The sequence below is a fragment of the Chelonia mydas genome, chromosome 10 (genome assembly GCF_015237465.2).
Source record: "Chelonia mydas isolate rCheMyd1 chromosome 10, rCheMyd1.pri.v2, whole genome shotgun sequence".
Classification (NCBI taxonomy): Eukaryota; Metazoa; Chordata; order Testudines; family Cheloniidae; genus Chelonia; species Chelonia mydas.
The window spans coordinates 59090375-59105975 of record NC_051250.2 but is presented as its reverse complement, the minus strand read 5'-3'; the positions used below and the strand labels follow the sequence as shown (position 1 = coordinate 59105975).

At 40.5% G+C, this 15601-nt stretch overlaps 1 protein-coding gene across 1 annotated transcript in view; it reads right to left on the bottom strand.

Moving 5' to 3' along the window:
- The window catches only part of PRTG (protogenin), a 123685-nt gene that overhangs the window by 69836 nt on the left and 38248 nt on the right, over nucleotides 1-15601 (bottom strand). Inside the window, exon 3 of the mRNA XM_037911101.2 lies at nucleotides 1071-1215. Within this exon, the coding sequence (XP_037767029.1) occupies nucleotides 1071-1215 (145 nt within the window). The remainder of the gene's footprint in view (nucleotides 1-1070; nucleotides 1216-15601) is intronic.

Below are 15601 nucleotides of genomic sequence, written 5' to 3'. Positions count from 1 at the left end.
TATCTGATCTCTAGAGAAACACACTCCATGCTGCCTGTAATTGCATCTACTATGCTTCCAGCTCTTCTCCTTTTTCTCTCTCTGTTGCAACCAGGGAAGAGTGAACACAGACAATCAACAGGAGTTATCTGGTGAAGTAGAAAGTTTGCCAGGGGGAGGAGGGGAAAGAATGCAGCAAAGAAAGGGGTAGGGGGACAAATAAAAATCTATCGGGGGCATGCTGTGAGTTAAGTGATGATCAGGTCAAAGGAAAAGCACTACTGAGAAGAAATTCAACAGTATTAAGTGTTCCAACCCAATTTAACCAGATACCATAATTCTTTATCACACCTGTCGGGAAAAGTATGCCCAACACTAGCTTTCTCACAGCAAACCTCATACATACCACTTGCGAAAAATTCCTCCAATTCAAATTGCTCCAGCAGCCAAACCCGCGCACCCGCACAGCAGCCCATGACTACACATCGCCCTTTTACTTTAGTCATGGCTCTAGGCCAGAGATGGCTCAATTTTTTCATTCTACAGCGAGTAGCGCAAGGCAGCAATTTTCTGATGATTCCAATTCTCACAATCTCCTAATAATTTGTTTGATTAATTAACAGTCCAGTGAGTATCTTGAAATTTAAAAAAAAAATCCTTAAAAATAAACATAGATGGGCTTTCTATTCCTTTGTTGATGCCTTTTGAGTGAGAAAATGATTAAATAAGGCCTCAGTTCTGTGATATTTATTCATGTGAGTAACTTTATGGAAATAAGTAGTCTCATTGACGTCAGTGGGACTACTCTTTTATATAAAAGTTACTCACAGGATTAAGTGGTGCCAGGATTTATTTATTTATTCTGAAAGTCTGGACTGCAGTCCCAGTTTCTGTGTCAGACATATAATGTTATTCTGGTTGTTAATGATTCTGAGATGTTAACATCTGGGGTATAGTGCAGTTAGTGCTTTGTTATCAATAACGGCATTGAAAGGGTAAGATTCTCCATTCACACTGTGGTTTTAAGAATGACAGACTCAAAATGAGCACACAGAGTAAATATCATTCCAAAATGTAAAAAATCTACATACCTGTCCAAGGCTAGAGGTAAGGTTGTTCGATTCACTTCCCATGTGATTACGGCAGGAGGATTTGCTGTTATTTTACAAGCAAACCGAGCCACTCCACCTTCTTGGACCTCAATTGAAAGTGGTTGGACTTCAAATGCAGAAATGGCTAAAAACAAAGAATGAAGAATTAAAATGCTGAAGAAAAATAAATTAGAAACAAATAAACCATACTAGAATCCAGTGAAGTTAAACATCAGATTACACAAGAAATGTACTTGCAGATTAATTTGCATAAAAATTGCCCAGAATGGTCCACTTCCCTACATTTAAAAAAGCAAGCATCTTTTAGGCTTTGTCTACACTAAACTTGTATTGTTTTAACTGAAGGTGTGCTTTTAGACAAACTTAGTTAAACCAGTGCAAGTTTGCCTCTGGACCCACATAAGATGATCTAAGAGTGGCTTATTTTGGTTTAGCGTAGCTGTTAAAAAATAAAAAAAATAAAGTATTAAACTAAATCAAAATAAACCACTCTTAAACTAAATTAAGTGTATCTATACACAAAATGGGCTCTGCTTTAACTAAAAGAAAAAAAGACCTCTCGTTAAATTGGTACAACTGTATGTTTACAAATGAACTCCAATCTGGAGCCTGATCCAACTATCCCAACTCTGGGTAAATTCCCATTCATTACAATTGGAGCTTTGCACAAACAAACTGGGCCCCTGCCAGTTAAGTTCTGGTCCTGACTTTATAACAGCAGTAATTACTATCCTTCCTCAGTTCCAGAAAAGGCACCTGTAGAATTGTACAAATTTGTCTTTGATGGGAAAACAAAGAATAATGTACCGGAAAGGATGGTGAACACATAGTAGTACTTTCATCTCAATAGTCTGGGATACATTATCTGTGGTGTAGCCACTGACACCCAGGACCTCCCAGTACAAAGCTTCATCCGTTTATAGTTTAAGGGAGTCATAACAAAAATGAAACACTTTACTTGTCAGATCAGTAAACACCTTCCATTTAACTGTTTGATTCCCTTGCTCAGGAAACAAAGGACGGGGGGACGATGGGGGGGGTGGGGGGGGGAGGAAGAGGAACAAAGCTCCTAATCAATTGTTCTAGACCTGAAGAAAAGCCCCATGTAAGCTCAAAAGCTTGTCTCTTTCATCAAAAGAGGTTGGTCCAATAAAAGATATTACATCACTCACCTAGACTCTCTAATATCCTGGAACCAACATGGCTACAACAATACTGTATGTTCTACTTACTGATATTCATGGCACAATTAACATAAACAAGCAGCTTTTTAGGGAAGAATGTTTCCATGGACCTCAGGGAGGTGGTGTTACAGCAATGAAAAAAACTCTTCAGTTTTTATAGGCTGTGTCTACACCAAGGACTGGCAACCTTTGGCACATGGACTGCCACGGTAAGCCCCGTGGCGGGCCAGGCCAGTTAGTTTACTAGCCACGTCCGCAGTTTCGGCCAATCGCGTCTCCCACTGGCTGCGGTTCGCCATTCCAGGCCAATGTGGGCTGCGGGAAGCAGCGGCCAGCACATCCCTCGGCCCGCGCTGCTTCCTGGAGCCCCCATTGGCCTGGAATGACGAACCGCGGCCAGTGGGAGCCGCAGTTGGCCGAACCTGAGGACATGGCTAGTAAACAAACCGGCACGGCCTGCTAAGGGGCTTACTCTGGCGGGCCGCGTGCCAAAGGTTGCCGATCCCTGGTCTATACTGTGGGGTTATACCAGCATAGTTATGGCACTGTAACTATGCTGCTATAGTTCCTGTAGTGTAGACATGGCCACAGTTTTGTAGAAATGTAACTACTTTGGTGAGGGGTGAGATTTTATTTTTTCTGATATAGTTATGCTGCTTCAACCCCTTCGTGGGGATACAATTAATGCCAGTATAAAGATGCCTTATAACCAGGATAGTTTATTTCTCTTCCTGTGTGGAAATAAGCTATACCTATATAATGCATCCACACTAGGTGGGTTGTAGCACTCTGTATAGTCAAGCATTTTAACTTTTGTACCTAGACAAGCCCTAAGATCTTGATTCTCTGTCACTCTGCACCTCATGAAGTCATTTACAACAATGGTAAGTGAGCCAAATCAGAATGGTAGCATTTTACACTCACTTACCATTGGTGTAAATGATAACACAAGGTGCAGGATAACAGAGCATCAGGCATAAGTATAAGCTAAAGATCACACATTGGGCTGTTTAGTGTCGGGTAGCTAAGTCAGTGGCAGCATTCTTCCATCAACCTTTCTGCATCTACATTGGGGAGGTAGGTCAGCATAAGCCACAGCACTCAGAGGTGTGAATTTCATATCCCTGAATGCTGTAGCTTATGTTGACTTAACTTTTAAATGTACACCAGACCTTTGGGATTATAATGGCATAACTATGGCACTGCAGTTATGCTGGCATAAACCCATAATGTGGATGCAGCCTACACCAACTGAAAGGGTTTTTCCATTGCTGTAAGTACACTATCTTCCTGAGCAACAGCAGCTAGGTTGCCACAAGCATTTTTCTGTCAAAATAACTGCATCTACACTGGGGTTTGATTGGTATAGCTATGTTGCACAGGGGTGTGAATTTTCACAGCCCGGAGCGACGTATCTATATCGACCTACATTTTAAGTGTAGACCAGCCTTAGGAACTGCTAGAACTGTTCCTGAATCTGAAATATATGCAAAGGTATTATGAGCAGCAACTTGTAAAACAGAGCTTTATGGCCTTCTTTATGCACAGTAGAACCTCAGAGATACAAACACCAGAGTTATGGACTTACCCGTCAACCGGACACTATGTGGAACTGGAAGTAATCAATCAGGCAGCAGCAAAGACAATATTTTCACAAAAATACAAGAGCAAATACTGTACTGCCTGGGGGCTTCAGCCCTGGGGATCAGGGCTTCAGTCAGAGAGGGATGGAGGGGATTGGGGCTTCTGACCCTTGGGAGCACCAGGGCTCAGCACTTCAGCCTCACAGATCTTTAACTCTGAGGGTTTTACTGTATGGGCACATCTTCCAATAATCTGCTAAAAACTTGCCCTTATTAGACAAAGAACATAATTCTCCCAATGACAAAAATTTCCCCAAGTATATTGTTCCTTTCTGGTTTTAGTTGTTTCACTCATTCTTTGTGTAATACACTGCATGGCTCAAGAAAGTTATATTCAGTCACAAGTCTTTTAAAATCAGAAAGAGAAAGAAAATGAGAAAGAAAAACTGCAAACTAAAACACTCAAAGGCTATGTCTACCATCATCTTAGTATCATCTACTGACAACAATGGTAACAATGAAAGATTCATAGATTCAAAGGCCATACAGGACCACTGCAATCATCTAGTCTGCCCTCCTGTATAACACAGGCTATCAAACCTCCCCAAAATAATTCCTAGAGCAGATCTTTTAGAAAAACATCCAATCTTGATTTAGAAGTGGCCAGTGATGGAGAATCCACCAGCCCTTGCTAAATTGTTCCCAAGATTAATTACCCTCATTGTTAAAATTTTACACCTTATTTCCAGTCAGAATTTGTCTAGCTCCAACTTCCATTGGATTCCTTTCTCTCCTAGATTGAAGAGCCTATTATTAAATGCAGATAAAATTAATCATAGTAGAATGTATGGATACTTATAAGCTGTAATCAAATTACCCCTTAACCTTCTCTTTGGTAAGCTAAATAGATTCAGCTCCTTGAATCTATTACAATAAGGAATGTTTTCTAATCCTTTAATCATTCTTGTGGCTCTTCTATGAAGACTCTCCTATTTATCAACAACCTTGAATTGTGGACACCAGAACTGGACACATTATTCCATCAGTGGTCACACCAGTGCCAAACATAATGGTAAAATAACTCTCTACTCCTACTTGAGATTCCCGTTTCTGCATGCCAGATTGCATTAGCCCTTTTGGCCACATGTTTGGGAGCTCATGTTTTGCTGATTATCCACCACAACCCCAAAATCTTTGTCAGAGTCACTGCTTCCCAGGATAGAGTTGCCCCTCATGTAAACATGGACTACGTTCATTGTTCCTAGATGTATTCATTTACATTTAGCCATATTAAAACGCATATTGTTCATTTATGTCCATTTTACCAAGCAATCCGGATTGCTCTGAATCAGTGACCTATCCTCTTCATTATTTACCAAGATTCATAACCAAAGCCTACAGTCACAATTAACTCCTCTCTCTAGGAAATCCGTATTTCCTAGAAGTTCATATTCAGAGAAAATAAAAGACTGAGCACTAGTCAGGTATTACAAAAATTGTAAGTAAAAGGCAAGGCGTGTTAGATTATCTTTTGTTCTGCTTGTGAATTTTTCCTTTGCTGGAAGGAGGTTTATTCCTGTTTTTTGTAACTTTGAAACTAAGCCTAGAGGAAGTTCTGATGTGTTTTTGAATCTTTTGTTACCCTGTAAAGTTATTTTCCATCCTGATTTTACAGAGGTGATTTTTACCTTTTTTAAATAAAAACCTTCTTTTAAGAACCTGACTGATTTCTCTATTGTCCTAAGACTCAGGGGTTTGGGTCTGTGATCACTTTGTAACCAATTGGTTAGGATATTATTCTCAAGCCTCCCCAGGAAAGGGGGTGTAAGGCCTTGGGGGAATATTTTGGCGGAACAGGAACTCCAAGTGCTCCTTTCCCTGATTCTTTGTTAAATCACTTGGTGGTGGCAGTGTACCCTCCAAGGACAAAGAATTTGTGCCTTAGGGAAGTTTTAACCTAAGCTGGTAGAAATAAGCTTAGGGGGTCTTTCATGCGGGTCCCCACATCTGTACTGTAGAGTTCAGAGTGGGGAGGGAACCCTGACAGGTGGGAATTGCATGATGAAACAAGAGACCAGTATAATCCTACAGTCTCTTTGCTGATAGAACTCCCATTGACTTCAAAAGATGTTTGGTCTGCATAGGAACTGCAGGATTATGCCCACAATTTCCTGGTGTTTGTTTGTGATGTTATTTAAGAGGACTGTCAGGCAATCGATACTTAGGTTTTGTTAGAAGTTGTACAATCCACTTGCTCCTAGTTTTAAAGGGAAATATGTTCATAACATTTTAAAATGCCAGTGACAATAATGTATTTCCATGCAACACATACATTGCAGCTGGTGCAAGAGAACTTAAAAGTAGCACGCACCAGGGACACAAGTGAAACTGAAAAAAAGGAAGAGCAGTGACATGCAAAAAATTAAATTGCATTAATGATGGATTGCTAACAGATTTACCAACTATTTTTATTTAAATAATCCAAGGTATATGTCAGTTACAAAGACAAACATTTTAAGTAGATTTTTTTTCCTTTGAGTGCCTTTTAAAACAAGGCTATCTCCCTGTGAATGAGGTCTTAGGGATTCTAGATATCATGATTATGCAAAAACTTGCACAATATTTTCACAAATAGCTTCCTATTTATTAATGTTACAAGGTTGGTTTTAAATATATATATATTTTTTTACTTCCAATCAATCCCAGTTCATAAGCTGTTCTTCAGCATAGCTCAATACCCACTCCTTCTACATCTTGCTTCTTTATGCAAATCACTGATTTCTTCCTAATTCTTGACTTGTTTGTGCCAGTAAAATCAGTTTTTACAAGTCTATTGCGGTCTCATGAAACCTGACCCTTTTGTAACATGCCTGTTTTCATTGAAAGTGCTGATACTAACTCCGTATCCAAGAACAAGTCATTATAAAGCAGTGCAGTTAAGAGGCCTTAGCTCTATAAAATTGATAAGAAACAAAGTCTCAAGACACATGCATTATTTCTGAAAACAACCCTGCAAAATGCAATAAATGTAAATGCCTTTTTATTTGAGGTTTCCTCCTCTTCTGTAGTCTAATTATTTTGTTCCCAGATTTACAGCCAAGAGAAAACTAACATTATTCCAGGAAGTTGGTGCTATCACCATTAACTTGTAAAATACAGTATCAAGCATACATAGCAATAATGAACTAGTTACTAACTGTACTCAGTTTTACAAATTCCAATAGTTCATTTGCTGGGAACCTGTGCTTGTACAGCTTCTTTGGAATACGTATATTTGCGTTATCATACATATTTCCTCAAAGGCACATTACAAAAGTCACCAATTCATAGAGGATGAAGAGCCCAATTCCGGAAGGTGCTGATCACCTGGAATCTTAGCATCTTTCAAAAAACAGACCCTAGAAAAACAAAAGAGCACATGATGTCATGCACTGAGGCAATGTTCTAATATAATCTTTGGAGATTATCACAAAAAATGTGGATCAAGGTTTCTTGTACACGTATAAAATGCGTGCACAACTGGCTGAAAGACTATACTCAAAGAGTAGTTTTCAACCGTCTGCTATTAAACTGGGAAGGCATATCTTGTGAGGTCCTGCGAAGGTTAGTCCTGTGTCTGGTACTATGCAATACTGTCATTAATGACTTGGATTACAGAGTGGAGAGTATGCCTATAAAATCGGATGACACCAAGCTGGAAGGGGTTGCAAGCACTTTGGACGACAGGATTAGAATTCAAAAAGACCTCAACACACTGAAGAATTGTTCTGAATTCAACAAGATGAAATTCAACAAAGACACGTGCAAAGCACTTCACTTAGGAAAATAATAAAATAAACAAATGGTATAGAAGGGTACACCTTGCTCAGGAAGGACCGGCAGGGAAAAAAAAGGGAGGTGGTGTTGCTTTATAATTAAAAATGAATACTTGGACTGAAGCTGAGAGGGAAATAGGAGACAGACTTGTTGAAATTCTCTGGGTAAGGATAAAAGTAGTAAAAAACAAAGGTGATGTCAGGGTAGGGGTCTACTACAGACCACCTAACCAGGAAAAAAAGAGGTGGATGAGGCTTTTTTTAAACAACTAACAAAATCATACAAAGCACAGGACTTGTGGGGGGACTTCAGCTACCCAGACATCTGGCGGGAAAATAACTCAGCAGGGCACAGATGATCCAACAAGTTCTTGAAATGTATTGGAGCAATTTTTTATTTCAGAAGGTGGACAAAGCTACTAGGGGAGAGGTGTTCTAGATTTGATTTTGACAAACAGGGAGGAACTGGTTGAGAATTTGAAAGTGGAAGGCAGCTTAGATTAAAGTGATCATGAAATGATAGAATTCATGATTCTAAGGAATAGTAGGAGGGAAAACAGCACAATAAAGACAATGGATTTCAAGAAGGCAGGCTTTAGCAAACTCAGGGAATTGGTAGGCAAGATCCCATGTGAAGCAAGTTTAAAGGGAAAAACACTTCGAGAGTTGGCAATTTTTCAGAGACATTATTACGGGCACAAGAGCAAACTATCCCACCAAGTAGGAAAGATAGGAAATATGGCTCGGCTGCTAGTCCTAGCTGGGCTGGGGGGGACCAGACTTGCTCTTCCCCTGCAAGGAGCAGCCAGAACCAGGCCTGAGGCTGGAGCTGGGGCTGGGTCAGACCTCCCCCAGAAACCTCCCCCGGCTGCAGGAACCTCCACACCTTCCTCTGTTTGGGTGGAGGGGTGGGATCTGGATGCAGAGGGGGGTCTGGGTGCAGGGAGCCCCAAATGCAGGGGATGAGGCTCATACGTGGGACACTGAATGGAGGGTTCTGGGTTCATGGGGGGGGGTTGAGGCTCAGCAGGGGGGCAGGGTATGGGGGAGTCCAGATGCGCAGGGGTTATTAAAAAGTAACAGAGTCCGACATATGCCAAAATCCTTAACAAATATTATTACTTAACTGATTCACCACTTGTCAGAAGCTAAAAATTTACTGGTCAGTAAAGATAATGCATGCTTGTATTGTACAATATCTTTGTACTGTATTACTTGTAGAACAGGTTCAAACTAACTGGTAGCCAGAATCATGGGGTAAAAGGGTAAAGTTTAAATAACTAAAGGCCTTCAAGTCAAAAATCATGCCCAATCTCTGTCATGGTAGATGTCCCGCTGGTGACAGCCTGGAATACTGCCAAAAATTTCAGTGCTTCCCTTGCAGCTCAATAATAAACTGTATGATAGATTTCATCTCCAGGACACCAACCCTTCAATCAACATGTTAATCTACTTTGTGGTTTAACAAATCAAAACAATCCAAAACACAGTTGTTACTTCCTAGAACTGTCCGACTTTATTACTGCCCCATTCACTGAGAGCCAGGGCTTCCAGTCTGCAAGCTGTACGTATGGCAGGGCACAGGAGGCTGCAATACACCACAGAGTAGAGCGAACACATAACTGTGCTCCTTTGATCAGAGCATCAGGGAATGGAGCACAGAGTCAAACAATCCTGCACAGATAGCAACACCTAGGTGATTGCCACCCAAAACAAAACACCTGGTTGCTATGCTTTCTAGGGACCCCTCAACCTGTCAGATGTAAGCTTCATGTCATTAGGTGAACCCTGATCTGGTATTTAATGGAAATTGCAGTGTTTCCTAGTTGCTTCACAGTAATTTGCACCAAATCAAGGTAATCTGAAGTGTAACCCTGGAAACAGGGTCATAGTCAATAACACTCCTAATAAATTGGCCTACAGGGAAAATGAGGAAAAAAGGCACCATCCCTTCCTTTCCTAGAGGGTGATTTAAAGGAGATATTCTCTGCAAGTTTATATTTAGAGATGGACATGATCCACAGAGTCTGGACCTGAATCCAAACTTCCACAAACTTTGCAGTCAGGTGCGTGCTCACTTCTGGGGCTTGGGGTGAGGCCAATTTCTATTTGAATAATAGCAATATTTAAATAAGGAACAATCTCTGTTTGCATCGGACATTGTAGGGCTGAAGATATTTGTTTAATATCTACATATACCCTCCCCTCCCATATTGGCCCTTAGTGGTTTTGAACTGAGTGCTGGTCAGAGGTAAATTTCACACAGTGCTGCATGGTACAGTGATTGGGCTGTTCAGGACACACCAGTGAGGATGTCCTTGTCCTGAAGCTTGTTTGTTAGCCATAAGCAACATGGTTTCTTATACCTTCTCTTGAAAATATTTAAGATAAAGTTTAACTAAGCTCTGGTTAAGTCACAATTTAAAAGACAGATAGATTAGGAAGAGTTTAAGGTGGAGCAACAAAAATAAGAGGTTTAGAAAAATCAGACCTATGAGGAAAAAGATTAAAAGAATTGGAAATGATTAGTTTAGAGGAAAGAAGGCCGAAGGGAGACATAACTGCCTTACAAATACATACAAAGAGATATTAGAAAGGACAGAGACCAATTATTCTCATTAATCGGTGATGATTGAACAAGTAGTTTGAACTAGGCATTGAACAAGGCTTTAGCAACAGCAGGGGAAATTTAGGTTAACTACTGAAGGGAAACTTTATAGCCATAAGAACCACTAGGCCATGGAACAAGCTATATTTGGTACCTATCTATCAGAGAGTATTTAAGCATCATAAAATTGATCCTGCCAGATCTCAGGGAGTAGATGACACACTAGAGATCCTTTCCCAATGCAAATTATTCTTTCCCCAGGAAATCTCCAGAATCTGTCTACTAGGCTTTTCAAACATATCAGGGCATGCATGCTTCCACTGGTATGTTACATGCTTTCATTGCTATGTTACGGCATGATGAATCTTTGCATAGCTGGCCTTCCCTCCTTCACCCCTCCCTTTTCTTTTACGCTATTCTTCTCTGTCTGAAGTCTTATCAGTGCAGTAAGCTGTGCATCAATAAACCCTAAAACCTATGTAGATAAGATACTGTGGATAGCCTATACATGAAAGGATATCTAAGTAAGAAACAAAGAGTAAGAGAAGCAGCACTAAGTGGAATATGTAAATATCAGAGACTTCAGGAGTTCAGTAAAACAAGTTAAGAAGTATAACACTGCCAAATAACCAGGAGCTATATCTTCAAATCCTCATTTAGATACTTTTTCCCCATCTGTAACATGGATGTGTTTACTTCAGGAAAAAAGGGGTAGTTTTATGGGTGTTCTGCTGTATCTGTATTCTTTTCAAAGCACAGCAAGTCAATGTACTTTATCTGTTACTTGAGATAAAAAGTGACAAGATGATAGAAATCTTTAGACCATTTAACTAAAAAGGGGGGAGGGAGGGAAGAATCACAATTCCTTGTAGGAAAGAGAGCCACAGATTCCCCCTTTGCTGTCTTGGTAACTGTTCAATTATATCAGAAAGAATGATATCCTTGTTGCATTTTAAAACAACTGATAAGGTTTTGGGAAAGACTATTACTATTTTTAATCTATTTATTTAAAAACATAGCTGAATTCAAGATACCAAATTTATTTTACAGATGTCTGAACTGCATGACCCTAAACCTCTCAATCATTACAGAGAAGAGAAATCTGACTAAATCAATATACCAACAGTAAAAACAGCTGTGCTTTTTTGGAAAGCTGATAACTTTGTAGAAAGAACAACAAAAAAGATACAAAGAAAAAAGATGGTTTCAAATTAAATGTTGTTTCCTTTTAATCATAAAACAATTTATAACCAAGTCAATGGATTATGTTCCTGTATATAGCTCATGGTGTTTATAAAAGCCTCCAGCATACAAATATCCTAGTCCCCAGATGACTTTCCATGCAAGAAAAATCTTTCCAGGAGACTGCAAACACTTTTCAAGAATGATTTCCAGGATGCTGGCAGATGACAGCTTCTTGAGGCATTTAAAATTCCATGTTTCCAGTAAGCTGCTAAGGGCTCTTCCCTTGCACATCAATTGACTCAGCAGCACATGGACAGTGAGTGCGATCTAGTAGAATGTATGGTACCCAAAGGGCTGCGGTGTATTCCTCTCAGCTTACTGAACAACACTGCAGCAGCCTGACTTCAACCAGAATTTGTGTTCTAGGCAAGGGACATACAGACCCCTTCTGCTTTTGTATTTGAAGCTAATACAATAATCCCATCAGATCAAGCCTCCAAGGTCCTGACTGCCTCTTGGGAGGTACTGAATACATTAACTTCAATGGGAGTTGAAGGTAAGTGGATGGGGTTCAGTACGATCAGGCCCTCAACAAAAAATAAACACTGAGGGTAAAATTATGTTAGAGGCCAATAAAAACTCTCGCATCCAAAACTTGCTTTATGTTTTAATATGAAACTTTATCTTGAACCAATTTAAAATTCATAAACTAGGGAGTGGGATAGTGCCTTCCTCCCGCCATTTATTATCTTTTCTCTTCTGTATTAGGCCACTCATCCTTTGCTTTGTGGCTGTATTTATTATTCAATGGAACTACTATATTGAAAATAAGGGAAATGATCATTGGTGAAGGGGGTTACTAGGCTTGTCTTTTCCCTCTGGAGTCCTGTTCACAACTGGCTTTGTTCAGAAATCAAATACATTTGATGCTTTTACTATAGTCCCTTGTGGACATTTGCCTGGAACACAGAACCTCCCAGGGATTCAACACAACTGGGCAGCGTCTGCTCAGCAGAAGCCCAGAACCAAATTTCTAGAGTAGCTGAAGTGCTGGGGAACAGTACTAAAATGCACCAACACTTATGTGGAGCAAATCTGCAAAGTGCCTGCCAGCTCCTTCTCACTGCACACTCTGCCTGTCCCTTTTAAAGCAGTAAAAATAAATAAATAAATAAATAAAAATAAACCGAAGCAAAGTTTGTGGATGTATTAGCCAGCAGACCCGTTTTGATTATTAATTAATTAGGACACTAGTATAGAAAAACCCTTTTGCAGGTAAAGTCAACAGGATATATAATCTGGAAACCAACCTGGAAATGAGGTAGATGGTATATTTCTACCATAATGCACTGGAAAGTGGAGACAGCACTCTAGCTTCTGTGAAAGGAATGCAAAGAGAAACACATCCATGTTGTTCTCTAGTGATTTTCACTCATCCACAGTGAAAGTGGCGGTGTCATACTAAAATGGGGGCAACACCAAGTTGCCCTGATATAAGGAAGGGCTACCATAACACCATGCCCCTTTTGGAAGAAAATTACTTGGCACTCTCTACACCAAGCTGAACATGTCCTACACAATCTGAAGCACGCCAAGGACATGCAGGCTTTATGAGGCGATCATGGTGGAGATTACCTGATGCACTCAGTCTCTCTTTCCATTCTGTCATTTCACTAAAGACATGCTTTAAGTCCAAGGGGAGATGGATATTTATGATCTTTTGGACCTTGGCAAGGATGACTGCTCCAAAATGTAACCTGACACAGGTATCTTATCTAGACTCAACACATTTGGCTCTCTGGGTCTTCTTGGCCAACCTGTAGATTCTTCTGAAGCAGTTTCTGAACTCTGGTTGGGCGACTCATGGGAGGGACACAAAGGGAGGCACCACCTAAAGGGGGGCATGTGACCCCCCCATGTGACTCCTCCCTGCCCCCAGCCCAGGGGCCCCGCACTCTCTCCATCCCCGCCCCATCCCATGTTACTGGGGCGGGTGGGGGAGAGGTGTCCTCCTGCTGCACTGGGAACCGCAGTGGTGAAAGGAGCAGAAAGTGGGGCTGACAGGTGGCCTCACGCCGGCAGCTCCTCCGGCGTGCAGGTGTACCAGTATCACCCCAGCCCCGCCCCCCCCCATCCCTGTCCTCTGGCGGGACTGTACAAACCCTAGAGACACAGCTGCGTGGAAGGGCTGGGGGCAGGGCTGGGAGCGGTCCAGCCATGCCGGAGGAGCTGCTGGCCTGCGGCTGCCCAGTGGACCCACATTCTGCCCCTTCTGCCACTGCAGTTCCCTGTCGAATGTGACCCTTCTTGCCCCTCCCAGGCATCACCTTTCCTTCTGATCTTCCTTCTTTTTCTGCATAGCCATAAAGAGAGCTTGTTTAACTACTGGAGACAAACAGTTGTGAACTGCTAAGCTCCTTCTATAAAAGGGAGTGACATCACCCTAACAAGCCTCTTTTAGACTGTCTCCATCTAATGGCAGGGAGGAAGCGGGTCAGTGTGCCAGACTGTCCTAGAACAGTGGTTCTCAACCAGGGGTACGTGTACCTGTGGGGGGTACACAGAGGTCTTCCAGGGAGTACATCAACTCAGCTAGACATTTGCCTAGTTTTACAACAGGCTACATAGAAAGCACTAGCAAAGTCAATACAAACTAAAATTTCATACAGACAGTGACTTGTTTATACTGCTCTACATTTCATATGACTCTATATACTATACACTGAAATGTAAGTACAATATTTATATTACAATTGATTTATTTTATAATTGTATGGTAAAAATGTGACAGTAAGCAATGTTTCATTAATAGTGTGCTGTGACACTTCTGTATTTTTAGGTCTGATTTTATAAGCAAGTAGTTTTTAAGTGAGGTGAAACCTGGGGGTAAGCAAGACAAATCAGACTCCTGAAAGGGGTACAATAGTCTGGAAAGGTTGAGAACCACTGCCCTAGAAAAACAAATAGTAAAAGATAACTCAAAAAACAAGAAGTGAAACTTACCTGTTATGGAGTTTTCTTCTTATATTGGCAGAGATTTAGCAAATGTCTTATTTAATTAAAAGCATGGCTTTCTCTGGAAACCACCAGCTGCTTTTCAGTTATACCAGGTATATACATTACCACAACCAAAACTTCTTGATAAAAAATTTAACAACATGAAATTCTGTTCAGAGATTAAATTTCCTTTTCCTATATTCTTGCTTTTCACTGAGAACTTTGAAATCGGGTATTTTTGCAAAGGAATAAAATATGTTACATTGGGATTGCTGGAACTTGAACAAACAAGCTAATTTCCCATTTATGTTAGAGTTATATATATGAGGCTATCCTTCGGAGAGAGATCAGTAATAAAAATACACAGTCAAAAAAAGCAGCACCCATTTTATTCAGCTGTCTGAAGAGTCACAGGCCAAGTTCTTGCTATTCATGCTGAATAGGGAAATATATATTTTGCTAGTTTTTCACTATTCTTGGTATTTCTGACTCTAGTGGTGGAGGTGGATATCGTACTGAGAAGACACTAAGAGCCAGATCCTACAAGGGGGTGAGATCTCTTATGAGATCCTAAGCACTTTCGATGGACATTCAGCACCTCATACGATGAGATTCTTAATCTGTGATGTCAGAAGGTTAAACCTGATTATAAAATGTTTATGTACATTATTTCATTGAAGGTGAATGTTTTCCAAACATAGCAATGTAATAGGCCACTGTAGATTAACTCATCTAATTTCTCAGAGTGCTATTCCAAAAAGAAGTTGATGGCAAAGCAAAACCAAAGAGAAGTATAGCCGTCCCTTGATTAATTTCCTGAATTTCCCCCAATTCATTTATCGATCGTTACGATCGGCAGAAATGGACAGAGATGTTAAAATATAGGGACACTGCAAACACTGACCTTATTCACAGCTACTACAGTAGCTACTCACTTGAATCCTTGGAAATATTCCTGAAGTGTCTACGGGAGGAAGGTAACAATTTCTAAGCCTGTTCCAACCACCTGAACATTACTATATATTGTATCCCATGTGCTTGAGGTGGATAGGAATAGGATACATTTATTTCAATAGAACCGGAAATTGTATATTCATCCTTACATACACACAAAAGACGGTCTAGTTTTCAAGTTGAA